This window comes from Mrakia frigida, assembly GCF_051309035.1.
Source record: "Mrakia frigida strain ATCC 22029 unplaced genomic scaffold BDY24scaffold_22, whole genome shotgun sequence".
Lineage (NCBI taxonomy): Eukaryota > Fungi > Basidiomycota > Tremellomycetes > Cystofilobasidiales > Mrakiaceae > Mrakia > Mrakia frigida.
Genome location: NW_027481259.1, coordinates 25,122 through 50,124, shown reverse-complemented (window position 1 = coordinate 50,124; position 25,003 = coordinate 25,122). Strand labels below are relative to the sequence as shown.

The 25,003-nt window shown below is 54.8% G+C and overlaps 12 protein-coding genes across 12 annotated transcripts; 5 read left to right on the top strand and 7 right to left on the bottom strand.

Annotated features, from left to right (window-relative positions):
• Positions 1-206: 206 nt before the first annotated feature.
• On the bottom strand, positions 207-1,314 carry BDY24DRAFT_371040 (uncharacterized protein; the record flags this gene model as incomplete). The annotated part of the gene is made up of 6 exons (XM_076638137.1): positions 207-343; positions 447-612; positions 748-929; positions 1,071-1,113; positions 1,202-1,232; positions 1,298-1,314. The coding sequence occupies 6 exons, from the start codon at positions 1,312-1,314 to the stop codon at positions 207-209; spliced, it is 576 nt and encodes a 191-aa protein (XP_076495094.1).
• Positions 1,298-2,354, top strand: BDY24DRAFT_114982 (uncharacterized protein). The gene is made up of 3 exons (XM_076635889.1): positions 1,298-1,925; positions 2,000-2,182; positions 2,269-2,354. The coding sequence occupies exons 1-2, from the start codon at positions 1,466-1,468 to the stop codon at positions 2,158-2,160; spliced, it is 621 nt and encodes a 206-aa protein (XP_076495093.1). The 5' UTR covers positions 1,298-1,465; the 3' UTR covers positions 2,161-2,182; positions 2,269-2,354.
• A 313-nt stretch (positions 2,355-2,667) lies between these two features.
• On the bottom strand, positions 2,668-4,143 carry BDY24DRAFT_416491 (uncharacterized protein; the record flags this gene model as incomplete). Its single annotated transcript, XM_076643590.1, has 6 exons — positions 2,668-2,760; positions 2,918-3,096; positions 3,193-3,338; positions 3,442-3,531; positions 3,608-3,969; positions 4,066-4,143. The coding sequence occupies 6 exons, from the start codon at positions 4,141-4,143 to the stop codon at positions 2,668-2,670; spliced, it is 948 nt and encodes a 315-aa protein (XP_076495092.1).
• Positions 4,144-4,436: 293 nt separating this feature from the next.
• On the top strand, positions 4,437-8,451 carry PUS7 (pseudouridine synthase PUS7). Its single transcript, XM_076644701.1, has 9 exons — positions 4,437-4,753; positions 5,005-5,800; positions 5,890-6,115; positions 6,209-6,502; positions 6,572-6,638; positions 6,721-7,084; positions 7,211-7,430; positions 7,565-7,802; positions 7,889-8,451. The coding sequence occupies exons 1-9, from the start codon at positions 4,464-4,466 to the stop codon at positions 8,376-8,378; spliced, it is 2,985 nt and encodes a 994-aa protein (XP_076495091.1). The 5' UTR covers positions 4,437-4,463; the 3' UTR covers positions 8,379-8,451.
• A 2,372-nt stretch (positions 8,452-10,823) lies between these two features.
• On the bottom strand, positions 10,824-13,282 carry BDY24DRAFT_114892 (uncharacterized protein). Its single transcript, XM_076635888.1, has 3 exons — positions 12,442-13,282; positions 11,598-12,348; positions 10,824-11,463 (listed from the first exon to the last, which is right to left on the bottom strand). The coding sequence occupies exons 1-3, from the start codon at positions 12,918-12,920 to the stop codon at positions 11,134-11,136; spliced, it is 1,560 nt and encodes a 519-aa protein (XP_076495090.1). The 5' UTR covers positions 12,921-13,282; the 3' UTR covers positions 10,824-11,133.
• A 1,138-nt stretch (positions 13,283-14,420) lies between these two features.
• On the bottom strand, positions 14,421-16,657 carry TSC13 (trans-2-enoyl-CoA reductase (NADPH) TSC13). Its single transcript, XM_076641121.1, has 9 exons — positions 16,442-16,657; positions 15,947-16,102; positions 15,680-15,795; positions 15,547-15,603; positions 15,421-15,471; positions 15,314-15,339; positions 15,135-15,244; positions 14,815-14,989; positions 14,421-14,658 (listed from the first exon to the last, which is right to left on the bottom strand). The coding sequence occupies exons 1-9, from the start codon at positions 16,589-16,591 to the stop codon at positions 14,528-14,530; spliced, it is 972 nt and encodes a 323-aa protein (XP_076495089.1). The 5' UTR covers positions 16,592-16,657; the 3' UTR covers positions 14,421-14,527.
• Positions 16,658-17,205: 548 nt separating this feature from the next.
• Positions 17,206-17,642, top strand: BDY24DRAFT_342323 (uncharacterized protein; the record flags this gene model as incomplete). The annotated part of the gene is made up of 4 exons (XM_076637476.1): positions 17,206-17,257; positions 17,328-17,354; positions 17,432-17,525; positions 17,600-17,642. Coding segments are annotated over 4 exons (216 nt in total), but the record flags the coding sequence as incomplete, so codon positions are not given.
• On the top strand, positions 17,600-19,034 carry BDY24DRAFT_114867 (uncharacterized protein). The gene has a single exon (XM_076635887.1). It carries the CDS (start codon positions 18,017-18,019, stop codon positions 18,872-18,874), a length of 858 nt encoding a protein of 285 aa, XP_076495087.1. The 5' UTR covers positions 17,600-18,016; the 3' UTR covers positions 18,875-19,034.
• BDY24DRAFT_114800 (uncharacterized protein) lies at positions 18,976-19,589 on the bottom strand. Its single transcript, XM_076635886.1, has one exon. The coding sequence runs from the start codon at positions 19,431-19,433 to the stop codon at positions 19,077-19,079; it is 357 nt and encodes a 118-aa protein (XP_076495086.1). The 5' UTR covers positions 19,434-19,589; the 3' UTR covers positions 18,976-19,076.
• BDY24DRAFT_114799 (uncharacterized protein) lies at positions 19,590-21,011 on the bottom strand. Its single transcript, XM_076635885.1, has 4 exons — positions 20,933-21,011; positions 20,608-20,825; positions 20,481-20,525; positions 19,590-20,375 (listed from the first exon to the last, which is right to left on the bottom strand). Exons 2-4 carry the CDS (start codon positions 20,770-20,772, stop codon positions 19,746-19,748), a joined length of 840 nt encoding a protein of 279 aa, XP_076495085.1. The 5' UTR covers positions 20,773-20,825; positions 20,933-21,011; the 3' UTR covers positions 19,590-19,745.
• A 329-nt stretch (positions 21,012-21,340) lies between these two features.
• Positions 21,341-22,213, top strand: BDY24DRAFT_416484 (uncharacterized protein; the record flags this gene model as incomplete). Its single annotated transcript, XM_076643589.1, has 2 exons — positions 21,341-21,502; positions 21,578-22,213. 2 exons carry the CDS (start codon positions 21,341-21,343, stop codon positions 22,211-22,213), a joined length of 798 nt encoding a protein of 265 aa, XP_076495084.1.
• A 153-nt stretch (positions 22,214-22,366) lies between these two features.
• Positions 22,367-24,997, bottom strand: YPF1 (aspartic endopeptidase). Its single transcript, XM_076641120.1, has 13 exons — positions 24,868-24,997; positions 24,733-24,763; positions 24,497-24,661; positions 24,319-24,393; positions 24,129-24,219; positions 23,945-24,053; positions 23,763-23,861; positions 23,656-23,680; positions 23,539-23,577; positions 23,373-23,451; positions 23,129-23,283; positions 22,971-23,025; positions 22,367-22,876 (listed from the first exon to the last, which is right to left on the bottom strand). Exons 1-13 carry the CDS (start codon positions 24,924-24,926, stop codon positions 22,557-22,559), a joined length of 1,302 nt encoding a protein of 433 aa, XP_076495083.1. The 5' UTR covers positions 24,927-24,997; the 3' UTR covers positions 22,367-22,556.
• Between the last annotated feature and the right edge of the window lie 6 nt (positions 24,998-25,003).

Below are 25,003 nucleotides of genomic sequence, written 5' to 3'. Positions count from 1 at the left end.
GGTCTGACTTCCTCCTCCTTTCCCTCTGGGGTAATCCCAGCGTAGCCTTAGTCGAAAGATCTGATCTACATCTAGACGAAGACCTTCGTTCCTCTTTCTTCGAGCTGAAAACAACAACAACAACGACCAAGAATCGATCCAATCCTCCTTGTTCGAAAGATCTACAATCCACTCTCTTCCTCTCCCACTCCATCTCCATCTCCGACTCAAATAGCTTGGTACCTCCCTTCCCCGGCCTGTCCACTCTGCTGCTGAGCTCTCGAAGGAGGAGGAGGAGGAGGAGCCTGCTGCTGCTGGACGGGACTCGAGTTGAAGTCCTGATCTCCTCCTGGCATTTGGAAGACTAGGAGGGAATGAAACGAGGCAAACGGTTTAAAGGTCAGATATACTCTTTTTCGAGAAGAGCTACAGAGCGGAAAGAGTAGAGAGGAGAAGGCAAAACGCACTAGGTTCTCCATTCGCGTTGCTCGACTGATGAGACGCGCTGTTGATCCCTCCCGACGACGGAGCCAACCAGACTCCTCGAGAGGAAACGTTGATGCTTGGGAGGGAGGAGAAGGAGTCGTCCCCTCTTTCTTTGAGGGAGGCGATGGTGGAGAAGAAGGTTGGGATCTGAGATTGAAAGGTCGGTGGAGAAAAGCGAGGAGGAAGGTGAGCTTGAGATCGTCGTTCTCGCCCGAGATTTTCAACGAAACAGAGCAGAGGAACGGTGGAGGAATGTATGACAGGAGGAAGGAGAAGACTCACCTTGAAGAGCAGGTTGACGAGGGTCAAGAGGAAGATGATCCAGCCTTGTCGATGCGACGAATGAAGGAGCCAGATGAAGTCGAGAGGGATGGAAAGGCCGAGGAAGGCTCCGAAGAGACGGTAGGGGAGAGGAGAGTTGGGGAGTTCGTGAGCGATGATTCCGAAGACGAAGAGCTCGAAGTCTGAGGGAGAGAACAGGCAAAGAGGAGAGGAAGGAAGGTCAGAACGAAGGAGGAGATGGAGGTCGAAGGAGAGTTGTGAGCTCGTTCGAAGCTGGGCTGAGAGCGAACGAAGGCTCGGATCGAAGGGAAGTCTGGACTGACTGTATCTTGGAGACTTGAAGGCTGCGAGAACGAGGGAGAGAGTCTGGTAGAGGATGAAAGGAGCGAGAAGAATGGAGGTCAGATGGAGGAAGGGTAGCGGAGGTGAGCGGAAGGAGGAAAGGTGAACGAACGGCTTGAGCTGCGATGAGCGTGGGTGCGTCGCTGACAGAAAAGGGAACCAGGTCAGCTCAAGAAGATGGGAGTTCTGCATATACAGATGAGCTCACAAGTTGATTTGCTGCATTTTTGTCTGAAGGAGGGCTGGTCGTTAGAAGTCGAGAAGGGAGGAGCGACGTCTCTCTTGAAACTCGAGGTCACTTTCGTTCCTCCATCTCTTCCCTTCTCCCAAACCCTCACTCCCCTCCCGAACCTTTATATTTCTTTCTCTTCTCACCATGGACTCTATGGACCTCGGCCGACCTGCCACTCCTCCCTCGGACGACGAACGCCTCGCCGCTTCCATGGTCACCGAGGAAGTCCCTTCCTCCTCCTCTCGAACCCACGGAGGAGGAGCTTCCTCCCATACGACTATCAACCTCCTAGGAGACGATTCCGACGAAGAAGGAGAGGAAGAGATGACCAACAACAACGCAGGAAGTAGCACCACCAGGAGATCGGCGAGAGGGAAGCACGGAGGAGGAGGAGCAGGAGGAGCTGGGAAGAGGACAGGAGCGATGGACAAGGTTATCGGCTCCTGGAACAAGGGGAAGGGAAGAGGGGACAGGGAAGAAGCTGGGGGAGGGTTGGGCTTCTCGTCGGGTGGGTTTGATGCGAGGGAGTTGAGAGGCGGGGGAGGAGGGAGGGAGGAGAGGGAGAAGCTCGTCGATGAGGAGGAGATGGATTCCCTTAACAGAGGTCATTAACCTGTTCTCTCCCCTCACTAAGATGCTAGTAGAAAGCTAACTTCTCGATCTTGTTTCGTTCTATAGACATCGGCGATCCTTTCGATGAGAGCGACCTCAACAACCTCTCTCGAAACCCTCCCTCCTCCACCGCCACTGCTCCTACTTCCGCTCCTACTTCACCTCCTGCAGCACCTGTTTCGGCACTCTCCCCTTCCTCACAACCCGTCGTCGGACCCGTTGCTTGAGGGCATCTCGAGAGATTAACTCGTGAGCTCGTTCTCTCTCTCTCTCTTCGCCCTCGTCCTTCGTTGAGCTCACAGCTGACCACCTCTCCTCCCTCTCTCTTCCTCCAGGTCCACCTTCACCTCCAAACCCTCGACCCAAGCACTTTACTATTACTACCCCTTCTTAGTCTCACACATGCATACTTTCGCTTCCTAGCTTTCACCACTTCGTTTCGTCTCGTTCTCAAACCCACGTCGTTCTTTCCACCTCTTCTCTCCTCCCCCTCCATCGTCTTCACCCACTACACTTCGCTCCAACTCGTTTAATTGATAGTCATGCCTTGACTTTCTCTTCTGACCTTCCCTCGGCGCGGCTTCCTCTCGAAGACGCGTCTCACCTCTTCGGTTCCCACCGCGTCGTCGTCGGCGTCTTTTCTCTCTCTCTCTTCCCACTCCTCTCCTCCCGTAAGATAGATGTCGTCAAGTATCATTCATCATTATCAAAGTAGAAAACCAACTACGTCAACCTCACTCGAGACCGGTCTTGCTCCCTCCCTCGTGTCCCAAGCACTCCCTCCTTAGAAACTCCTCCCACGTCTTCATCTCAAACCCAACTTCTCTCTGCAAAGCCTCGATATCAACTCCTTCTCCTCCTTGGCCAAAGAACTGACTCCCACCGCCCCGAAACCAAACCAAACCCAAAGTCAGCTCGTCCGTCGTCGTCTCGTCGCGTCAACCGCCTTTCTCCAAACGAAAAATCTCTCGACCTCCAACTCACCTTGAACATCGTCCTCAAATCCACCATACACAACTTCACCAAACTCGCAAAGGGACCGAAGGTCGTTGGGAGGTCGTGGCCCAGGACGGTCCTGTGGGTTGAGAGGAGGTCAGGGAGGGTGAGGTCGTCCCCGGCGAGCGGGAGGGTTCGGTGGAGGTAGGAGGAGGGGGATTGGAAGACTGTCGAACGAGGGAAACGATCAATAGAAGACGGAGCGAGATCAGTTTCGAGAAGAAGAGGAAGAGAAAAGGAGGAAAGACGACGAGCGGACGAACTCTTCGCGACGACTCGCCCTAGGTCGGAAAGCGCAACGAGCTGGAACCTGTCCGTTTGAGGGTGGGAGAAGGTACCCTTGACGAGCATGGTGGAGAGGAGTTTTCCTTCGAAGGTGGAGATGGTGGAGGGGTGGAGGTTGTCCATGCTGAAAAAGGAACAAAAGAAAAGGGAGACGCGTCGCGTGAGTTGGAGCTTTCGGTTCTGGCTGAATTGAGAAGGAAAGAAGGCAGAAAGAGGGTCTAACGTACAAGTACACAGGTTCCAGGATGATCCAAGGAAGGTTTCCAACCTCGTCACTGCTCTTGAGGTACTTTTCAATCTCGAGTTTCGAGTCGAACCTGTCGCGTCGGGGTCGTCTCATCAGCTCTCTCTCTTCCTCCCTCTTCCTCCCTCCAAGATCCACTAGCTACTCACTGAGGGACCCCACTTTTCGCTCCCTCCCTCCCAACATAAACCCCACTATAAACAAAACACTTGACCCCCCTCCTTTCGGCCTCCTTCGCCAACTGCTTTCCCTGCCTGACCTCCCCTTCGACCCCTCCCTTGACCTGTCGGTTGTTCTGCATCGAAAACACGCCCCAGATCGCACCAAACCCACCTGCGCTCTCGAAGATTGCGGCCGGGAAGTCGAGGTTTCCTTGGTGGAGTTGGACGTGAGGGAGGGAGAGGGAGAGGAGCGATTGGGAGAGGGAGGAGGACGGCGTGCGGGTCAGGGCGAGGATTCTGAACATGGGAGGTTCAGAGGAGGCAGAAGAGGCGTTGAAGGAGGAGAGGGCCTGAGAGGAAGGAAAGAAGAACAAACATATATAGAGGGAGGTGAGCGGAAGAAGAGAAGGAGAGAGAGAGAGGAAGAGACGTAGACGAAGACGAACTCGAACGACCGCTCGGCCTTGTCGGCCTGTGGCTCCTACGACGAGAATGGTTTTGGTTTCGGAGGAAGAGAGGGACATGGTGATGGTGGTGGTTGAGAGAAAGAAGAGGAGAAGGAGGAAGCAGGCGAAGAGGGGAGGTTGGGTGACGTCGATTGCCCTATCGGGAGAAGCGACAGCGCGACTGACTTTGTGAGAGTAAAAAGAGTCAGATTTGCAGCCTCGAAAGGAACGAACGGTTAGCTGTACATCCGAGGATTATGTTTGAGTCCGAAATCAGGAGATGGCCATCGACGTTAGCGGGAAAAAAAGGAAGGCAGAAATCCCCGTGAGCTTGAGGAATTTCGAGCTCGCTCTTTCCTTCCCTTCCCTCCAACCGCATCTTCCCTTCCCTTGAAAACATGGACACCACCGCTCCTTCCTCCTCCTCCTCCAAACGAGCTCTCTCGCTCTCTCCGGATCCTGAAGAATCCGCCTTGAACGACGCACCCAAGAAGGTCAAACTCTCCTCGCCCGAGCCAACAGAGACGAAGCTCAAGTCTCTGCTTCCTCCTTCTACGTTCCTTTTCCGAGGGAACCGACCTCTCGACGGCAGCATGGAAGCTACGAGACCTCCTATCGAGACGGACGTGGGGATCTTGGAGTATGTAGGGAGGGACATTGCGCCGTTCCAGGGGATCATCAAGCAGAGGTGAGTTGAGTGAGAGAGAGGAGAGCTTCGTTTGTTGGGAGAGGCTGGGAAGATTCTCTTGGACGGTACTCAGAGCTTGGAGAGAGCAAGAAGGAGGGCTCGTTGGCCATAGGGGTGTTGCTTGCTGCTGTAGAAACAGCAGCAGAGAGCCACCTTCAAGAAGTCGAGAGAAGCGACCTCCCTCCCTTCCTTCCTTCTCCGTTGAGATTCTCCTTCCGCCCTCGCTGACCTCCTTTCTTCTCCTCTCTCAGATTCACCGATTTCCTCGTCTTCGAAGTGAACCAACAAGGCGAAACGCTGCACCTTCAAGATATCGGTCAGCCCATCGAACCTGCTCTTCCTGAAGGTCCTCCTCCTCCTCCCACAGGAATCATCCCAGATCTCCTCTCGTCCCTCAACAACCCCGAGCCTTCCTCCTCCTCCTCTACTCCTACCGAACCCTCTCCGGACGACCCTTTCGAAGCCTCGGAACTCTGGCCTTCGACGCACTCTCAGATCCTGCTCCCTCTTCTCGGACTGGAGAAGACGACGGAACTCCGAGCTCTGTTGCTCGAAGGCCGGGAACCTCCTTTGAAGAGCGATGGAGGATGGGGTTCCAAGCGGTTGACCGAGGAGGAGAAGAGGATCAGGGACGAGGAGGAGGAGATGGGAGCCTTGGCCGAGGGAGAGGCGGGAGCGGAGGACAGGTTGAGGGAGGAGAGGGAGGAGGAAGCCGCTGCTGCTGCTGCTAGTGCTGCTGCGGAAGGGGAAGCAGTTTTGAGGCCGAGAGGAGGAGCTGGCGATGAGGGAGGAGGAGGAGGAGGAGATCGAGGTGGACGAGGAAGAGGTGGAAGGGGTGGAGGAAGAGGGTTCGACAGAGGAGGAGGAAGGGGACGCGGTGGTCGAGGAGGAGGAGGAGGAGGAAGGGGAGGAGGACGTGGAGGAGATAGGGATCGTGGAGGAGGAGGACGAGGTGGTGGACGAGGTGGACGCGGTGGAGGAGGAGGTGGAGGAGGAGGAGGAGGGAACGGAAACAGGAGGGAGGATACTCGAACGGTCGTAACGGAGGTGAGGCCCTTCGCGTCTCTCTCTCTCCCTTCTCTTCTCTTTGTCGAACGCTGACTTTCTCTTCACGTTTTCGTTCCGTTCTGCTTCAGCCCATCGTCGGCAAAACCGAACGAACAGCCCTCCACCAAACCATCCGAACCCTCTTCGACGGCAAATTCGAGACCGTCACCAAGGAGGAGGCCGGAGGAAACAAGGGAGGACCCGATCAGGGAGTCGAGATCGTCATCAAGTGGGCTTCAGGAGGAGGAGGACGAGGTGGAGGAGCTGGTGGACGAGGTGGTGGAAGAGCTTTGAGCAGTGCTGTTAGGTCTCACTGTACGTCTCTTGCTCTCTCTCTCTTTCCTCGACGCGTTTCGTTTTCGTTTCGTTCCGAGCTCATTTTCGTGTTCGTTCTTTCTTTTGATGCAGACCGTAAACCTGCCCACCCTCCCTACATCCACTTCACCCTCCAGAAGACCAACCGAGACACCCAGGACGTCCTCCAGTACCTCGCTCGAACGCTCAGAGTCCACTCGGGGGATCTCACCGTCGCTGGAACCAAGGACAAGCGAGGAGTCACGACTCAGAGGGTGTGCTTGAAGAGGTCGGGCAAGTCTCTGGTGGATGTTTGGAGTGCGATCAACGGATGTGGGAAAGGCGGGGAGAGGAGCATGAGGGAGGTGCTGAAGGATCGAGGGGAGAGGGGAGTGAGGGTTTCGGATTGTGAGTCGTTTCGGTTTTGGACGAGGGTTTGGGGAGAAGAGTTGAACTGACTTTGACTTGGCTCGGTAGTCTGCTACTCGAAGGACTACCTGGAGCTCGGTATGCTCAACGGAAATGAGTTTGTGATCACTCTTCGGTGAGTCTCGTTTCGTTTTCTCGACGCGTCTCCCTCCTCCTCCCTCACTTACGCCCCTTCCCTCCTTCCCTTTCCCTCTCAGTGGTGTCCAAGTCGACACTCCCACCACCCTCGATCTCGCCATGGAATCCATCAAATCCAAAGGTTTCATCAACTACTACGGAATGCAACGTTTCGGAACCTCCTTCATCCCCACCCACGCCGTCGGTCTCGCCATGCTTCAACAGGACTGGGCTCTCGCCGTCGACCTCCTCTTGCGAAACCGACCTGGGGAGCATCCGGATGCGGAAGCGGCGAGAACGGTTTGGAGCCAGACGGGGGATTGGGACGCTGCGTTGGAGAGGTTCCCGAAGAGGTGTGTGGCCGAGAGGGCGTTGTTGGAGGCGATTAGGCAGGAAGGGAAGACGGAGAACAAGGAGAGGAATCATCATCAGGCGCTTATGAGTGTGAGTTTGAGGCCGTCTTTTCCTTTCTCGTCGTCTTCGACTGGGTGCGGTTCGAGAGGAGACGAGACGGGACGCGACGGTCGAGCTGATCTTCTTTCTCCCCTTTCTTCGCTTGCTTCGCCTCAGATCCCCCGAAACCTTCGACTCATTTACGTCCACGCCTACCAGTCCTACGTCTGGAACGTCATGGTCTCCGAGCGAGTTCGAGAGTTTGGAGCCGAGTCGGTCGTCGTCGGAGATCTCGTCTACGAGAAGGAGGAGCCCGTCCCTGAGCCTGAGGTCGTTGCTCCTGCTCCTACTCCTGCTGGGCAGGATGAGGAGATGGCTGCTGCTGCTGACGTTGATGGTGAGTTTTTCCTTCCCTTCCTTTTTCTGTTCTCTTCGACCTTCCTCGTCGTCGCGTTGGTTTCCTCTTCTCGAACTCTCTAACGCTCGTCCTGACTTCCCTCCCTCTCCCTTCTTCTCCTCTTGCGTTCGCAGCTGCACCCGCCGCTCCCGTCAAGCCCGTTCCCGAGCAGAGGAAGAAGTGGAAGAACTCTCGATCGTCCAAGATGCGAACCGTCACCGAGGAGGATCTGCCCAACTACACCATCTTCGACGTCGCCATGCCTCTTCCTGGATACGAGGTCGACCTCCCTGGAGGACGTCTCAGAGAGATGTTCATTCAGATCCTCGAGGCCGATGGACTCGACTCTGATAAGTGCTGGAAGCAGCAGAAGTGAGTCTCTGCGTCTCGTCCTCGTTCTCGTTCTCGATGCGTCTCGAACGAGCACTGACCCTCCTTCCCCTTTTCTCGTTTCTCAGGGACTACCACCTCGCCGGATCCTACCGACGAATCCTTCATCTCCCCACCTCCCTCTCCTGGTCCCAACTCCCTTACACCGACCCTGACGTCCCCCTCGCCCAAGCCGACGAGGACAAGATCCTCGAGATGGAACCTCCTCGACTCGTCCCCGCTTCCGAAGCCAAGTTCATTGCCTTGCAGGTCAGGATCAAGATCGGAACGGCTGCTTACGCCACGATGGCGTTGAGGGAGGTGACCAAGACTGAGACGAGCAGTGCTTTCCAGAGTGGGTTGACCAAGGGGAGCAAGGATCAGGAGTTCAGAGGGACAGAGGTGCTGCCGGTTGTGAAGAAGAGTGGGGATGCGGATGCTGAGGAGGAGGAAGGAGAGGGAGATGTTGTTGTTGAGGAAGGGGATGTGGAAGAGGTGGAGGGTGGGGAGGAGAAGATCGCTGCTGGGGAGGGAGAGGGAGAGCAGATGGTTGTTGATGAGGCTGCTCCTGCTTCGTAGACTGGTCTGCTTTGCTTTTCGTAGTGCTTGCGGGCTGGTAGTTGCTGTTTCTATTGATGTATCTTCTAGACCGCTGTCTCCCTGTTTCACCGAGAGCCGGAATCGAGGAGGACGAGACGAGACAGAACGGTTGGTTTGATTCTCGAGCAGCAGATAAGTAGACTATCTCGTCCTCGACGACTCGACCACAAATTCAAGGGGGTATATATATCCACTTGCACTTCATCTCACTCTCCGTCCTCAGCAATACTCCGTACGCGCAACATATCATCCGGTTCCGTCCAGTGTCGACGTGTCTCTTCCACCCACTCCATCGATCATTTCAGCCCATCCTTCCCGATTCTCTTCCCTGCCCACACATCAGGAAGTAAAAGAGCGCGTCTCAGCGAACTTTCTTGCTTCCTTCGCTCGCTCGACGCGTTTTCCGTCTCCGTCCAGTCCTGCACCCCTGAAGAAGGCCGGAGGAGGAAGAGATAGCGACGAGAAGGAGAATAAGGTGGTCCTGAGTGGATGTGATTCGACGATCGATGTGGTTGGGAGCAAGAGAACGAAGAGGGAGGGAAAGGGAGAGGGCGAAAGAGACGCTGCTGGAACTCGAGATTCGAGAGCTAGGGGAAGTACGAGATCGCTATGGCGCAAAGTAGTGTTTCTAAATGGCTTATCTCATAAGCCCATTGCGTTGGGCGGAGAACCATAAGGCTAAAGGGGATCAAAAATGGAGAGGTAGGGAAGAGAAAGGCGTCCGCGACAGCCTCTGTTGGTTTCCACGTCTTCTTGAATACTTGAAGATTATGATAGCTTGATGATTAATTGTGGATCGCATGCTTTCCGAAACGTTTTTTAGAATCTGGAAGGCTTGGTCGTGAGGATCCGTTTAGACGCGTCCGTTTTTTTTCCTTTCTTCTTCCAAACCTGCTCGTCTACATTCAGCGCACTTCTGAGAATACCTAGCTGCCTCTTTCCATATCCAGGTTTCCTAGAACTCACCTTTGAGTAGAACTCTGGGAACCGGAGGTAACGAGAGTTGATTCAGTCGAGCCTGATTCGGCGACGCGTCTCGCTCCTCTTTCCGTTGCTCACCCCTGAACGTTTCCCTCCCTCGAGACTCCTCCAACCTTTTCAGCTCAACTGGATAGATATCTAGTGAGCTACCACTGGCGACGCGTTCATAACGAAAGCTCAAAGTGAATTAGATGACCCTCCTCACCTCCCTCCTCAGCAGGGTGCTCTCCCTAGCCATCCTCCATTTATTATCGGCCCTTGAGACCCTTCTGCTACTATCCTCAGCCTCCATCTGAGCTATCAAACCCTCTCTCTCCACCCTCCGCTTCTCGTCCCACTCCTCCATTGTCAAGGCGTCTTCCATCCCTCAACCTGCTTCCTCGCCCTCTCCCTCCGCCTCAGCTCAACCCCAGTGCGAGGAAAATACTGGAGGTCGATCGTCTTGAAGTAAGCTATGCGATCCTCGTTGTCCATCTCGGAAGTCCTGTCGAGAACCCGAACGATGGACGTCGTTCTGATTCGGAGAGGAGGTCGACCTTGACTCCCTTTCCAGCTTGGAGGAGAGCAGCCAAGTCTTCCGAGGAGGTTATAGATCCGAGGAGGTTATAGAGGAGAATTTGATGTCTAGCTCCAACTGAGTCGGAGTACGAGGTCTGAAGGATGTTGATGTTGAAGGTAGAGGTTTCGGAAGAGGAGAGGAGGAGGGTGGAGGGTTGGATTTCTGTCGGACAAGAGAGAGGATGAAAGTCAGGTCTAGAGTTGAAACAGGGTTCGGACCTAGCATTGAAAACTTATGGGAAATGTTCGCGGACTGCTACCAGAAGAGGGAGGTCGTGGTGAGATGGAACGAGCGAGGACGGGAGGGATGAAGGATCGAGAGGGTGGAGGAGTCGAAGCTCGTCTTAAGGCCGAAGCGAGAACATTCTTGAACCCACGACGGCGCTCGTCGAACCTACCTCGAGGGCGTCGATATCAGCCATCTTCCTCAGAAGAGGAAGGGGAAGGCGAAGGCGCAAGTGGAGAGAGGGGAGCGACGCGAGGACGACGAGTTGACGGATGAGAAGAGGAAGAAGGACAGGGAGCAGCTCACGGGGGAGGGCGAAATCAAGAGCAAGAAGGAGCATTCAGTTTGATGGGAAAGGGAGGACGAAAGGGGAGATGACGATTTCTGAGAAGGGAGGTTGAGGACTCAGGAGGGAGATGGAGGACGCGAAGGGAGAGCCGTCGAAGCCATAGTTTCAGTCTGTTACCACTGCGTAGGAAGGAACTTGCTTGATCTCATTGGTTATCTGCCGAGATGAAGCGTCGTTTTCGGAGAGAGGGATCGAAAGGAACCAACTTCGACGCGTCGAACGCTTCGTCCTTCCCTCTTCCCTTCTCCATTTGATCCCTCCTTTGGAAGCTGTTCCAAGCCATAGTCTCCGAGTAGAAGCTTTGGTTTGAAAAAGGAAAACGACAAACAAGACCCGCACGGTAGAGACACAAACTCCCTCCGCGTCTTTGAATCGTTCCGCCAACCCAACCCGCGTCGCGTCTCCCTCTCCTCTCCAGTTCCCTCCTCTCCCACCTCTCCCATCTCTCCTCTCTCTCTCTTTCCCCCGGTATCCTCGTACTCTACTCGAATCATCAAAGAAAGCATCCTCACTCATCACGTCCTCTTCCTCGTTCATGCCTCCAAAAAAAAAGCAAAGCAAAACCCACTCCCTCTCTCCCTCCTCTTCGTCTCCTCCCGACCGACCAACCCACCAAGATGCTAAGCACTCTCCCCTTGACCCTGTCCCTCCACAGCCTTCTTCAACCTCATCCTCAACGCTCCATTCCCATCTCCTCCTCCCACACCCTCCGTCTTCGAAGCCGAAGCAGCGTAAACCTGAGACGGCAAGGCTGGAAGCGGGGTGTTCTTCTCCCTTGTTGGCGAAGAGGTAGGACGGGAGAGGGAAGAGGATCGACGAAGTGGGAGACCGATAGGGGTTGGATTGGTGAGGGAGGTGGAAGAGGGCGAGGAGGGAAGGACAGGGAGAGGAACGAGTTGGACGTGTTCGGTGAGGAGGGCAAGTCGTGTCCAGCGGCGGCGACGGGTGAACTGCGAAGAGACAAAGTGTAGGGAAGGCAGGGAGAGAAGGGGGAAGGGAGGTCAGTTCGGGAGGAAGACGAATTGAAACGCGTCGACGAGAAAACGCGTCGAACGAGAAGTGAAAGACGAAACGCGATGCGTACCTTCCCAAGTCCTCCCTTCGCACTCATCGCCTCCCACTTGTTCCCTCCATAACTCCACCCACTCTCATCCGTTCCAGCATCCAGATCGTCCACCTCCATCATCATCGTTTCTCCCACTCCTCCCGCCCCTCCACCAGCACCAGCAATCGACGCAGCTCCTCCCTCCGGTTGGCTCATAGCGAACAGCGTCTTCCCAGCATCTACGGAACTCGAACGGCTTGGAGTGGTCATGGGAACAGCGGCGTTCGAGGTGGAGTTGGATTGGGAAGCTCCTCCTCCGACGACTCCTCCGGTGAGGGACCCCAACGACAACGACGAGCTCGAGCTGGCCTGGAGGGAAACGGCCTTGAGTCGTTCAAGACCTTTACTGAGGGCTTGTTCTCCGAGACTCATGTGTTTCGTCGTCGTCGTTGCCGCCGAAGTAGGGCTGAGGGGTTGGGAAGCGTGGTGAGGATGGTTGTGGTTGTGGTGCGAGTTGCTGTTGTGATGATGATCTCCCGCTTTGTGATGAAGCGGAAGAGGGTTGTTGCTGGACGAAGGAGGACTTCTCGACGAGGGAGGGATGAAGGAAGTTGCGGTTGGTGAGTTGGGAAGGTGCAGAGCGATGGACCAGTCGGGATCGAGCCAGTGCCAGATGGCTGTTCGTTGGATCTGATGGGTAGTGGAGTTGGGATCGGGGAGGAGGATAGTCGATGCCGGAGGGAGGGTGAACTGGGAGGGAGGAGGAGTTGGGTTGAGATGGGTGTCGCACCTGAGGAAAGGGAATGAAACGAAGCGAAGAGGATCAGCTCGTCGAGCTCGCACGAAGAACGAAAGAAGAGAGAACAAGAGAGCGACGACTCACCAAACAGGTCTATCGCTAGGAGCCAACGTTGTCGTCCAATCCAACGCCAACCACCACCTTTGATTCTCCATCACCTCGAACCTGAACTGAACCGGCTCCTCCTGCCATTCCTTCTCCCTCTCCTCCCTCTCCTCCTCCAGCTGCTCCTCCTTCGTCGACGCCAGCTTCTTCGGAACGGCGGCCGTCAATCCAGCCCAGAGAACCTCCTTGATACTGCTGCTTCTGCCTCTCGTCGTCTTGTTGAGCCTCTTCGACGCGTCCTCCTCCTCCGACTTGGCTTGCTTCCATGCCCAGCTGAAGATGTTGGTGGTTGAAGAATCTCGAGGAGAGGAGGTTGAAGAAGGGGAAGGACCGAGAACAAGGAGGGAGAGGAAGGTGGTGGTTCGTCGAAGGAAGCACGAGGATTGGGTTGCGTTGAGGAGAGGACGGAAGTAGGGCGAAGGGAGGAGGAGTAGAACGGTTCCGATCAGGCCGAGCATCTACAACAGAAAACAAACGAATGAATGTCAGCTTCGAAGAAGAATGTATAGCAAGAGCACTCGTACTCACCACCCTCAGTCCCAAAACCCACCCACCCACCACCCAAACGATCCAGACCCCTCCCAGTCCTCTCGCGACCCTCTTGTAGCCGAACGCTTCGAGTCTTCGATCTGGCGTTTCGAGCCATTCGGGCCAAGCCTGGCAGAGCAACGAGTGGATCGAAGAGAAGTCGGAGACGGTGGTGAGAAGGTTCTGAGCTGTGGGAGCTTCCTTCTTTCTAGGGCGAGGAGAGGAGGACGAGGTCGAGATGGGTTGCGGTTGGTTTGGACGAGTTGGAGAGGAGTGGAAGATTCGTGGGAGAGGGAGCGAAGGGAGGAAGTAGAGGAAGAGGAGGAGAGGTGGGAGGAGGAATCTGGGGAAGAGGGAAAAGAAGAGGAAGAGAGAGTCAGCGAGATGTATGCATGAAGCGGAGAGCAAGGGAAGGGGAGGAATGAGGTTGAGAAGATCGGAGGAAAGACAAGCCCGAGATCCGTTCGAAGAAGTGAAAAAAATTCTCTTCCAATCTGAGCCCTATTTTACAACGCTCTATTCGTTCCTGCTAGTGTCGAGAAAATGTTCCCAGAGCTCCTTCTACGGCAGCTCGTCTGACCGTTCCTCCTCCCTCCTCCTCCTCCTCCCGATGAGGTTGCTCCGTTCCCTCCGTTCTCTCCCTCTTCCCTGCTCCTCCCTACATATCCCACTCCGCAGTCCATCTCTCCTCCTCTCCTAGAGTCGGAGGCAAATCTTCCTCCTTCCCAGCAGCTCCCTCTCCTTTCTCCGAGCTCAGCCAACCCCACGTCATCTCTCCGTCTTGCTCTCCTTCTCGAGCCTCTCTCTCGCTCCCTTCTTCTACTCTCCCTCTTCCTAACCAGAAAAAAGAAGAAAGCTCACTAACCTAACGACCTCCCAGCCTCCTAAACAAACCGCCCACCAGCCCATTACAACCGCCCAGCTCCATCCCTTCCCTCTTCCGTGCCTCCAAAGAAGCACCTCCACCGCCGTCCTAACGTAGGAGGCGTACGGGGAAGAAAGGATTAGGAATCGGGTTATAGGAGTTGGCGTGGTGCTTAGAAGGGAATTAGAAGAGGACATGGTGAGGGTGTTGGTGATGGGTTGAGGAGAAGAAGGAGGAACAGAGGTGTTTGGTTTCGAAGGGGAAGGGCTTGACGTGTAGAGAATCGAATGGTAAGGATCGTTGAAAGGGAGTTCAAAGACGCTCATTCAACAGAGAGAGTTGACCGTTGAGGAGGAGGGCATCGTTGAATTTGGGGAGAGATGAAGGAGCAGGTTGGAGGGGAAGGAGGGACGAGGGAGTAGCCGAGAAGGGGAGGGAAGTCGAGGACTTCACGTGTCAGAGCGAACATTTTTTCCGTTTTGTCAAGCTGAGAAGATGGATCCGAGAAGATAGATAAAACCTTCATCGTCAAAGCTGAGAGCAATCCGACACAAAAATCCAAGTCGCCGTCTCCCTCTCGCTCTCCTTCCCTCCGCCCTCCGACGCGTCTCCCTCCTACCCTGCCTCTACCTACCTCCCTCCCTCTCTCTCCCTTCCTCGCAACCTCCCCCTCTAAAGCAAATAAGGGAAGATTGCCTTCCTTCCTCGAGGAACCTCCTTCCCAAACTCCTTCTTGTAGTTCTTCTTCTTCTTCAACGCCCAGATCGCCATCTGTCCGACGGCGGCGACCGTGAAGACCCCAGCTGCCACGAACGAGCGGGAAACGAGCAACGAAGGAAAGTCAGTACGAGTGCGAGAAGTGTGTTTGTTCCTTCCTCTTCTCCGTCTTCTCCTCATCCCAGAAACCAGCCCGAGGCTCGTTCCGAACGAACGAAAAGCAAAGACGCGAAAAGACTCACCACTCAAACTCCCCGTCATCACGGTGAACGCGATCCACTCCAAGCTCTCGAAGAAGTAGTTGGCACAAAAGACCTGGTTGAACCCGTAGCCGTTGGGGATGCTTCGTTTCTTGGTTCCTTCGGGGCGGAGAGCTCGAAGGGTGAGGTGGGTGTGGAGGTTGGAGGCGATGGAGAACTGCGAGAAGAGGGAACGAAACGACCGAGGTTGGTTAGCAGGGAACGAAGAGGATGCAGTGGCGGTGGCGGCTGGGGGTCCGAGAAGAAGAGAGGCAGATAAGGAGGGAGAGGGGAGAGATGATGGGAAAAGAGGGAAAACGAACGAGGATGAAAGCAGTCCAACCTCCGAGCCAGAGGGGAGAGGATCGGATGGATCCAGCGAGTTTGGGAGCTGAGTTCCACGGACCGTAGATACCGAAGGAGAGGAGGAGTCCTATGCGAAGCGGATCGGGGTCAGCCAAAGAAACGGCGCGAAGGGACGAAGGAGGTTGGGACAACGAACCTGAGAGAAGATGGTAGTGGGCCGAGCTGAGGCGAGTGAAGCAAGACAGAGGGAGACTCGTCAACAAAGGGCCGGAGAGAGAGATGGAGAGAGACGAGAGGACTCACTTCTTGAACAGGTTGAAGAAGGGCATGGTCGCGTTCGAGAATCGATGGACGCTGTTCGTTTCGAAGCCTCGTATCAGGTCTTCTTTTTTGCTCTTGGGAAACACGAAGAGCTTCATCGAGACTCACAAAAGAGTCTCAAGCTCCCTCTTGACGAAATGAAGCAGCACTAGCCCCAACGCGACCCTGTGCGAAACGACCGACGAAGAAAGAGGTCAGCTCGAGCAGGAACGAAACGAAAGAAGAAATTTGGAGGACTCACTTCTGCACGTCACTGTGCTCAAAAGGGACGAGAGTCTCTCCAGCGATCTTGGCGAGCCCTCCGTAGATCTGCTGGCCGTAGAAGTAGAAGAGCGGGTGGATGATGAGGGGTCCGGCCTGGTCGAAGCGAGAGAAGGGAGGAGAAAGGCGAAGGGATGTCAGCTTCGTGTTGGAATATCTGCGAGGGCGAGCCTCGAGAGTAGACCATCCCCTTGAGATGTTCCTGCGGGATGCAGGGAATCAGAACGACGAGATGGAGGGAGCTCACGTATTCGACGAGGAAGACGGTCTTCCAAGAGATCTGCCTTCCTAGATCCTTGAGGAAGAGGGAATCTCCTTCCTTGACGTGGTAGTCGTCGAGAGTCTTGTCGTCGTCGGTGAAAGGGACGTTGTCGAGAGTGATTCGTTGTCGAGAGACGAGGAGCTGGGGCAAGAGGAAAGAGGAAGGAGAAGAGGAGGTCAGCTTCGTTCGGAGGAAGGATGACGAGAACCGAGCTCATTTCTTCGTGAAGAAGCACTTCTTGTTGCAGGAAAAGAGTACAGTGCATACGCTACGAGCTCAATGATGCATCCAGCTCTATACTGGACGCCATCCTGCTCTTCGGAGGAGGAGAGGTCGAGCTCGTTTTCCTTCGCCCCCCTTCAGCTCATCCTCCTCCCTTCGATCTCCTCTCTGTTTCTCGCTCATCCTCATCCCCTAGACCTCCAATAAACCATGTATCGACCCTCCCTCACCGTGGCTTCACGACGGAACCAGACTCACCCTTGGAAACTTTGCTTCTATCGCTCCCTTGAGCTCGAGAACGGAGACCTTGTTTGGGTGACGATGAGGGAAGTCAATCACCACGGGAGGTTTCGCTGGCTTGCCGCTCGATTTGCTGGAAGATCGATGTTGGACTGTGATTTGAACCATCCTAGGCGTTCGATAGAGAAAAAAAGGAGAAGTAAGGAAGGTTGGCGGTTGGGTTGGAAAGAGAAGAGAAAGGAGGGAGCTGAATTCAGGTTGACCTCCAACCACGAGAAGCTCCCTCCCCCTTCGCCACCCTTTTCCTCGAAAATCAGCATACATCCCCTTGAACCCCAGAAGACATGGCAGAGAACGATCTAAGGTGTAACAACCTGAGAAAGTGAGTATATCGGAGGAACGGGAGGGGAAGGGAGGAGAGAGCAGAGCTGGACTCGTTCCTTCGTCTTTCGTTCTCGGGTTTCGGGACTATAGTTGCAGGAAACCCGTCGCTGAGGAAGGGAGAGCTGTCGTTACTACTGTGAGTTGGTCTCTGTCTGGTTCTGGAGCTCTAGAAGGAGAAAAAAGACCAGTCGACGCGGGAGCTGGCTGACCTCTTTCTCCTCGTTCCCTTCTCGACCAACAGTGCTCTCGTAAGTCCCATCCATGCTGGCTGTCTTCTGAGGTCTAAACTGAGTCGCTTCTCTTCCTCCTACTCCAGATATCTTCTGCGGTTCGTCTTGCTCTCGTCGTCGCTCCACCTCCCGAGCTCACGACCCTCCTCCCGCTTCTCTTTTCCTCCGTCAGTCGAGTGCGCGGAACTTCTCTTCGGTGCTTCGAAGCAATGTCCAGCATGTATGTATCTCCCATCTCTTCTCACCCTCTCTTACACGATTCACACGCTCTCTTTCTTCCCTTCTCGCAGGCGATACGGTCCTGAGCGAACCCGACGGTACGCGTTCTTCTCGACTTCGTCCTTGCGTCCTCCCGTCGAGACTGACTTGGTCTTCTCGTCCCTTCCTCACTTAGACGTCGTCATCTGCACACTCAATCCGAGCAACGACTACCGGACGAGCGTTCTCTCTGGACTCGCTCCTTCGATCGTGATGGAGATATGCACGAGGTTCGTTTCCGTCCTGCGTCCGAGATTCCCTTCGAAAGCGCTGACCCCCTTCTCCCTTTGTTGCCCATTCTTAGAGCTCTGAGCTTCTGGCAGTATCAAATCACCCAGGAAGCGTGAGCCTTTCTCTCTTTCTTCCCTCACGTTCTACTTTCGTGACCTTCGAACGAACAAACGGAGCTGACCCCCCCTCCTCTCTTTCTTTGCGTCTTCGGATTAAAAAAGTACGTTCCAAGCCATACTCCTTCAGAAGAGTCAAGAGAGGTGTCAAGCTATGGAGAGACAGCTTCAGATCGGTACGTCCCTTTGTCTCTTCGAATCAACCTTACAAACCTCTCCCGAGCTCACGTCGTCTTTCGTTTCTCGTTTGTCGGATCAGCCAACAGCGAGATCTCTCGTACGTGAACTCTCTTGTAGTTCAAACGAGAACTTCCACTCATCTTACCAACCTTGACTATCTTCTCTCTTCCTCACAGTTATGACCACGAAGATCCATGGTCTGTCCCTCGTCGTCTTCTCTCGTTCCTCCTCCCATGCTGATCGTCTTCGTTTGTCCTTCCTCAGCCTACGACCGAGATCTGGAGATCGAGAAAAGGAAGTATCGAGACGTCGCTGAAGCCTCGAGGGAGAAGGAGAGGGAGTACGGAAAGTTGAAGGTTCGTTCTGCTCTCCCTCATCGCGTCGCGTCTCGTTTCAAGCCTGACCTTTTCGACACCTTCGTGCCTTTCACCCAGAATCAATACGACAAGGTAGGCTTATCACCAGCATCTCAGACCTCATCGGCTTGTGCTGACCACTTTGCTCGTCTCGCCTCCACTGCAGCTCAAACGCAAGGCCTTGCTCATCCCGGTCGAATCAGTCGAAACCATGGACGATCTCTCTCGACCTCGACGAGCCACTGGAGGAGGAGGATCGATGAGTATGAATGGCGTCGGAGTCTTGGGAGGAAGCGGTGGAGTTGGGCTGGGAGGAGTCATGGGTGCGACGAGGGTGAGTCGAGTTTCGCCTCTCCGCCCTTTCTCGTTGACTCGCTGACCTTTCATCTTCTATCATCTCCCTTCCTAGGCGATCCGAACTCCGGTCAACAGCATCAACCCAAACCAGCGACCTCCTTCTTCCTCAATGCACCAAGGTCCCTGGGCTCCCTCTCCTTCTCCTCGACAACCTCTCGGCCTCCCACACCAGAATCAACAACAACCCACCTCCTCGTCCGCCCCTCGAGCCTTCCAACCGACCAAGAACCAGAACCAACATCAGCATCAGCAACGACACCGAGGGAGTGGTGGGAACTCGTCTGGGGGCTTCTTGGTGGGAGGAGGATCGGATTCGGGAGGGTCGGACGAGTACGCTAGGGGAGGAGGAGGAGGGAGGAATTTTGGTGGAGGTGTTGGCAGGATGAGTGGAGCTGGAGGTGGCAGTGGCAGTGGAGGTGGTGGAAGTGGTGGCGGAGGAGCTGGGTGGAACAACAATTCGAGGAGTGAGTCGTTTCGTTGCGTTCGTCGCTCTTCGTCCTTAAACGACGACGCGAAGCTCACTCGGTTCGGCTCGGTTTCTTCAGGCAACAGCAACCAGCAACAGCAGCAGCAACGTCGATTCGGCTGACTCGTTTTCATCTTCGCTTGGTCGGTTCTCTGCATCTTTGGCTTTTTTTTCGCACTCTTTCGTTCGATTTCGTTTCGACGCGTCTCCTTTTTCGATTTTTGCATCCTTTTGAGTTCCTTTTTTTCTAGCATTACCCCTCTCAGCTTGATTTCGCTTTTTACTTTCCTCTTCACTCGAAGTGTTATCCCATGGCTTCTGCATCTTCCTCTCCTTCTCGAAATACGAGAGAGAAGCTGGCGACGTTTCTTGCCCTCTCGGTTCGATTCGCGCCCTGCTGTCTGCACAGAGTTCTTGTAGCTTTCCTTCCATCGCCTTAGCCCGAGTTGTTGTTTTCCTACAAGGAACCGTAAAAGAAAGAAACAGCGCAGAAAGGAGAGGAGAACGAGACGCGTCGTGGCGATCCGAAGTCGATGAGGCACGGGCATGCCTTTCTGAAGTGGCCACGTGTCCCACAGAGGCGCTGGCTGGTCAGAGCAAGTTATGGAGGATGCTTCCCGATTCTACTCGGCTCAGCGAGATAGACGGAGCGCAACGACGCGTCGGGTCGACGCTCGGAATCCTCTCGTGGGCGCTCCCAAGCAAGTTCGAAGCCATGCGCGACGAGAAGCATATCTCAGCTATCTACGACTCTACTACCTCCTCCCGCTTCTCTTCCTTCTCCTTCGCCATCTCCGCCAGCCTCTTCTTCTCAACCTCCATTTCCCTCATGATCTCCCTCCTCTCAACCGTCTCCCTCCTGAACTTGGCCTCCTTCGCCGTGATGTTCTTCAACGCCAACTCTCTCTGCCTCCCCTCCTTCCCCTCCAGATGCTTCTCTACAAACACCCGGCTCCGGTCATCCCACTCTCTCATCGTCAGAGAATCCTTCGTCCAATGCACGCGCTTCTCGACCTCCTCCCTCAACCTCTCCTTCCTCGTCCGCTCTAGATCGATGCTCTCCTGATCGTAGACGTCCAGCTCTTCGAAGAGCTTACTTCGAGCGTCCATGCCTAGCTTGGAGGCTTTGGTGAGGTGGGAGAGGATGAGGTCGTGTCGTTGTTGGTCGGAGGGAGAGAAACAGGCGAATTGTTCGGGCGTGATTCGACGACGAAGTTGGAGGTTGAAGGCGAGCTGGTGGTCCGTGGTTAAGGAGGTGAATTTGAAGTTGAGAGGGATACGCGCGGTGGTTGGCGGGGGTTTGAAGGGAGAGGAGGGAGAGCGAGCAGGTGGGCGGGTGGGCGAAGAGAAGCGAGCAGGGGACCTTGAGTTCGACTGAGGCAGGAAGCAAAAACGTCGAGAGAGCTGTCAGGACGGACATCAAGGAGTCCCTCTAAGAGCTCCGAAGGATAGCCATCTTCACAAAGAGAGGCGACTGACTTGTTCGCTCCACTGAGATCCATGCGTGCGAGATCGATCTTCCGGCTGTAAAAACACGGCGAGTTCGAAGAAAGGCTCAGTTGGAAGACAATTACTCGTGAAATTTACGTCCGAAGGAGTCACTGACCCGTGGAGATGGAGCGAGTCCATAGGGAGCTGAAGGTCTTGAAGAGGAGGAGGGACGTCGAAGAGGAGGAGGAGAGGAGACGCCGGAGGGTCGACCTGAGAAGGCTCGTTTGGACGAGGAAGCGACAGCGTTGAGAACCCAGCGAGTTGAGGATGGAAGGGACATGGAGTGGTGCTATAGAACGGCCCAGGAGGTCTGCGAGAAGTTTGAGGGGCGAGCTGAAAACGAGGGGAGCAAAGGATGAAGTGAAAGGAAGGAGAAAAAGGTCAGCTTCACTCTCTTCCTTCGACTCTCCTTCCTCGCCAATGTAACACTGCGAGCTCACCGAAAGGGACTTGTGGAGGAGGTGTAACCTGTCGAGAGAGGATGGACCGACGTAAAGAGAGAGTGCGAAGGAGGTGACCGTTGCGAGGAGAAAGAAAGGAGGGAAAGAGGTGAGCTCAAAGTTCAATTTCGACGAGCTCACGTTTTCTTCTTTCTTCCTTGTACCCTCCATCATCGACAATTTCAAGAACCAAATCGGACTCTCATATCTTCAATACACACTCTTCGTAAGTGTCATCAGTCCGAGCGAGACCAAATCACCCACGGAGGAAGGAGGATGCAGCCGACGACGAGGGAACGCCCAGCTCGAGCTCACCATCCCTCCTTTCCCTTCTCCTCGCCATCCAGTCATCCATCCCCGTCTTCTCCTCCGAACTTTGCGAGCCAACTCAGGAAAGCCTTCCGAGCTATGGTCGCCTCCCCATCGAACTATGGATTCAAGAACGTTCTCGCTTCAGCGTCAAGACGAGCTTCGACTCCTCCACCCCCTCGATCCTTCATCCCTCCCGTCCTCGCACCTTCCATCCCTCAGCAACCTCCCTCTTCTCGCAGAAGGCCAAAGGAATATCCCGTGAGCCTTTTCCACTAGATTCGAACGCTTTTCCGAGTCCAGATCTAACTTCTTTCCGTCATCTTCGTTCTACAGAAATCCAACCCTCTCCCGACACCCTCTTCCTCCCCCTCCCTCTCCTCCCCTCTGCCCTCTCCCCTACCTCCAGCACTTCCTCCCGCTAAACCTCGCTCTCCACCTAAGCCGGAGCTGGGCGTCAAGTTCTCCTCCATCACCACTGCGGAAGAGTTCGCCATTCTCCTCGCAGTGGGACGGAGCGTGAACATCAAGCTCCTCTCCGACCTGGAACGCCGTCGACACGTCCACATCGTCGCGATTCTCAACAAGGCGGCCAGGCAGGACCTCGCTACTCGGAAGGCTTACTTTGAAAGGGTCGACGAGCGACTTCTTACTCGATCTGAAGTGGATCTGAGGCGGAGGGAGGTGATGAAGACGGAGGCAAGGGTGGAGGTTGAGGGAGGACTGTGGGAGAAGGAGGACGCCTTGACGATGGAGGAGTGGGACGAGGACCGGAGGGTGAAGAGGAAGGAGGCGTTGGCTCAAGTGGAGACTTCTTACAGGTTCTTCAAGGCCGAGAGTTTCGATAGGATCTGCAAGGAGGCTAGGGAGATGACGGTGTTGAGGAGGGAGGTGAGGAGGGAGATGCAGGAGGAGGAGGAGAAGAAGAAGAAGGGGAACACGCAGGGAAAAGGAGAGACTCCAATACCCTAGCTACTCCTATGCATTACTTTGCTCCTCCTTTCAGTGTTTGCTTGAGGGCATGTTGAGAAGGGGAGAGGAAACAGCGACGCGTCGACTCAACGATCAAGTCCGAGACGACTTCCTCCTCGAAGGGAAAGGTGTGAAAAGCAACCGCGGTCGCATCCCAAGCTGGAAATTAGACCATACCAGTGAGGGAAGAACGACCCACCGAGAAAAAGAAAGAGGAGCGCGCCGAACTCATCTTCTCCTTTTCGTTTCCTGTCCTTTCTCTTTCTCGTGCTCGCCGTCAACTCTTCTCACAAGACCTGAAGAAGGCTCCGTCCTCAATATCTTCTATGAAGGCAACACAAAATCACGCCTTCCTCTTTTCCTGATCGTGATCGCGATCGTGACCGCTCGTCCTCAACCTCATCCCTTGCTCCTCCTCCTCCTTCTTCTCTACCACAGCAGCAACCCGGCTCTTCACCTTCGCCTCCTCCAACGTGGGACCCTTCCCATTCACCGAAGCAGCATCCAACGTCGCACTCTCATCCTCGAAGGAAGCAGACGCAGCGAGTTCCTTCGCTCTCCACGCGACTTCGAGCTCGTCGTCCTCTCCGTCGGACCAGCCTGAGCTGAAGAAAACGAGCGAGAACTGAGATTTGAGGTAGGATGTAAAGGCGATGGCACCAACTGTGATCGAAAGAGAGACGGGGAGGAGAGCGGAACGATTCAGTGATGAAGAAGCACAAAAGGACGAGAGAAAGACGGGAGAGGATAGACGAACCACACGCAGGAGAGAGGTAAAGAAGAGCTGGTTGGGCAGATCTAGTGGTGTGCATCTGTAGACGTTAAAGGGATCAAGCGTTGATAAGTTCAACGCTTATCGAGCAGGGAGAAAGAAGAAAGCAAGACGCGTCCACTCGAAACGAGATCAAAACTCACCACAACGATCGTGGTGACCAGGCCAACCACGTACGCCACGATGATAGCGAGGAAGTAAGGTTTGGGGAAGGAGTCGGACGGAGTGAGCGGTTTGGATGGGTGGCGACGAGAGTGAAGGGAGAAGTCGAGACGGAGGGCGAGGGCGATGAGGACTCCTGCAGTCGCGAAGGGACGAAACGAGAATGACAGGCGGGTCAGAGAGAGTGAGGGAGCGGAAGAGAGTAGAGAGAGGGAGGAGACGCACCAGGGATGATGATATCGCCCAAACCGAGCATCGTGAAACCGGCGGATCGAGTGAGAGATGGATCTTTGGGGAAGAGAAGCTGCGAACGAGAGGAGGGAGAGAGAAGGACGATTAGTTCAAAGAATCGAACTGAAGGAAGCGGGAAGAAGAAAAAAAGGATACGAACCTTGATGGGAGCGTCGAGACCGGTCGCGACGGAGACCATCTGTGGAGAAGAGACGCGCAAAGTCAGTCGGGAAGGTAGATCAAGGGAAAAGTAATAACGAGGGAATCGAGCACGTACGACGTCAGTTCCAAAGACCCAGAAGCTGTGACGAATAAAGGAGGGAGGTCAGCCTAGGAGAGACAAGATGAGGAAGAGGAGGAAGGAGGGAGGACCGTCGAGCTCACATGTCGTACAAAAACAGCCCTCCCAGAAGCATCGCTCCAGTCAACATCCCATCCAGCCTCATCAGCTGAATAGCGTTCTGAGCGAACGAGAACCCCATGCTGTCGAGGTCGCAACGAAAAAGAGAAGGAAGGTCAGCGACGCGTCTCGACTCGGAGAGTGAAGCAGGACAACGAGAACGTACATGTTGTTCGCCCACCAAGGATGCCCCAGAACGACGTAGAAGTAGGGCACAGCAGCGGAGAGTGGGATGGCGACCAGAGAGAGGAAGGGAAGGGGTGTCGAGAAGATTTCTGGGAAGAACAACGAAGGAGAAGGTGAGCTTGAACGAAAGAGGTCGAGAGTCAAAGGGGAGGACGAGACCGAACCGGTGGATCGATCTTTGATGGTGATGTCGTAGAGAGGGAGTCTATCCGAGATGAACTTGGGTGTGAGGTGGCTGATGATTGTGCTACCGGTCTGTGGGTTTCGAGGGAGAAAGAAGGGAAGATGAGCTCGAGCTCAGCTCCTTCAGCATTCCGTCGCTTCTCAATCGATAATGACGAACGGTAGACTCACGAGGAAGATAGCTGGGAAAGCGGTGAGAGTAAAGTACCATCCTATCCCCCAGTTGAGCCATGATTTGTCGATGTACTGGTGGAGAGGGGAGCGAAAGGAAGGAAAGAGAAGGTCAGCTTGAGCGCCTCCTTCCTTCTCGAGCTTGTCCTTTTGTTCGAAGAGTACGCATCAGACTGACCTTGAAAGTGAGGTATAGACCTCCCAAAAGACAGCTTCCCATCACTGGAAACATGTAGGCATCCGAGAAGCTGATCCTCTCAACTTCTTCCTCGTCCTCGTCGGGGGAGAGAGAGATGCTCTCCCCTTTGGCTTCAGCGATCAAACGAAGAGATCTTTTGGAGGTCTAGGAGAGAAAAGGAAAAGACAGTTTAGCACAGTCCCTCGAATATGAAGATGCGAGCTTCCCAAAGTCACCTTGAGGGATCCGAATGAGCCAAGGACGATGCTGGCGAGGAGCGAAACAACAGGGAACGAGAGAGGTCAGCCCTCACCCGTGCTTCTTCTCCTTCTTTCGAGCTCGTAGGATTCAAGGAGAAACGAGAAACTCACGGGATCACTGCCAGAGTGAGAGTAGCTGCGTAAGCCTGTATGAGTCCGAGATCTACCATTTCTAGAAAGCGAGTGGGGTGAGAGTTGAACGTTGAGCGTGAAGGAGAGAGAGACCTCGCTGGCGGTTTGGTTGAGC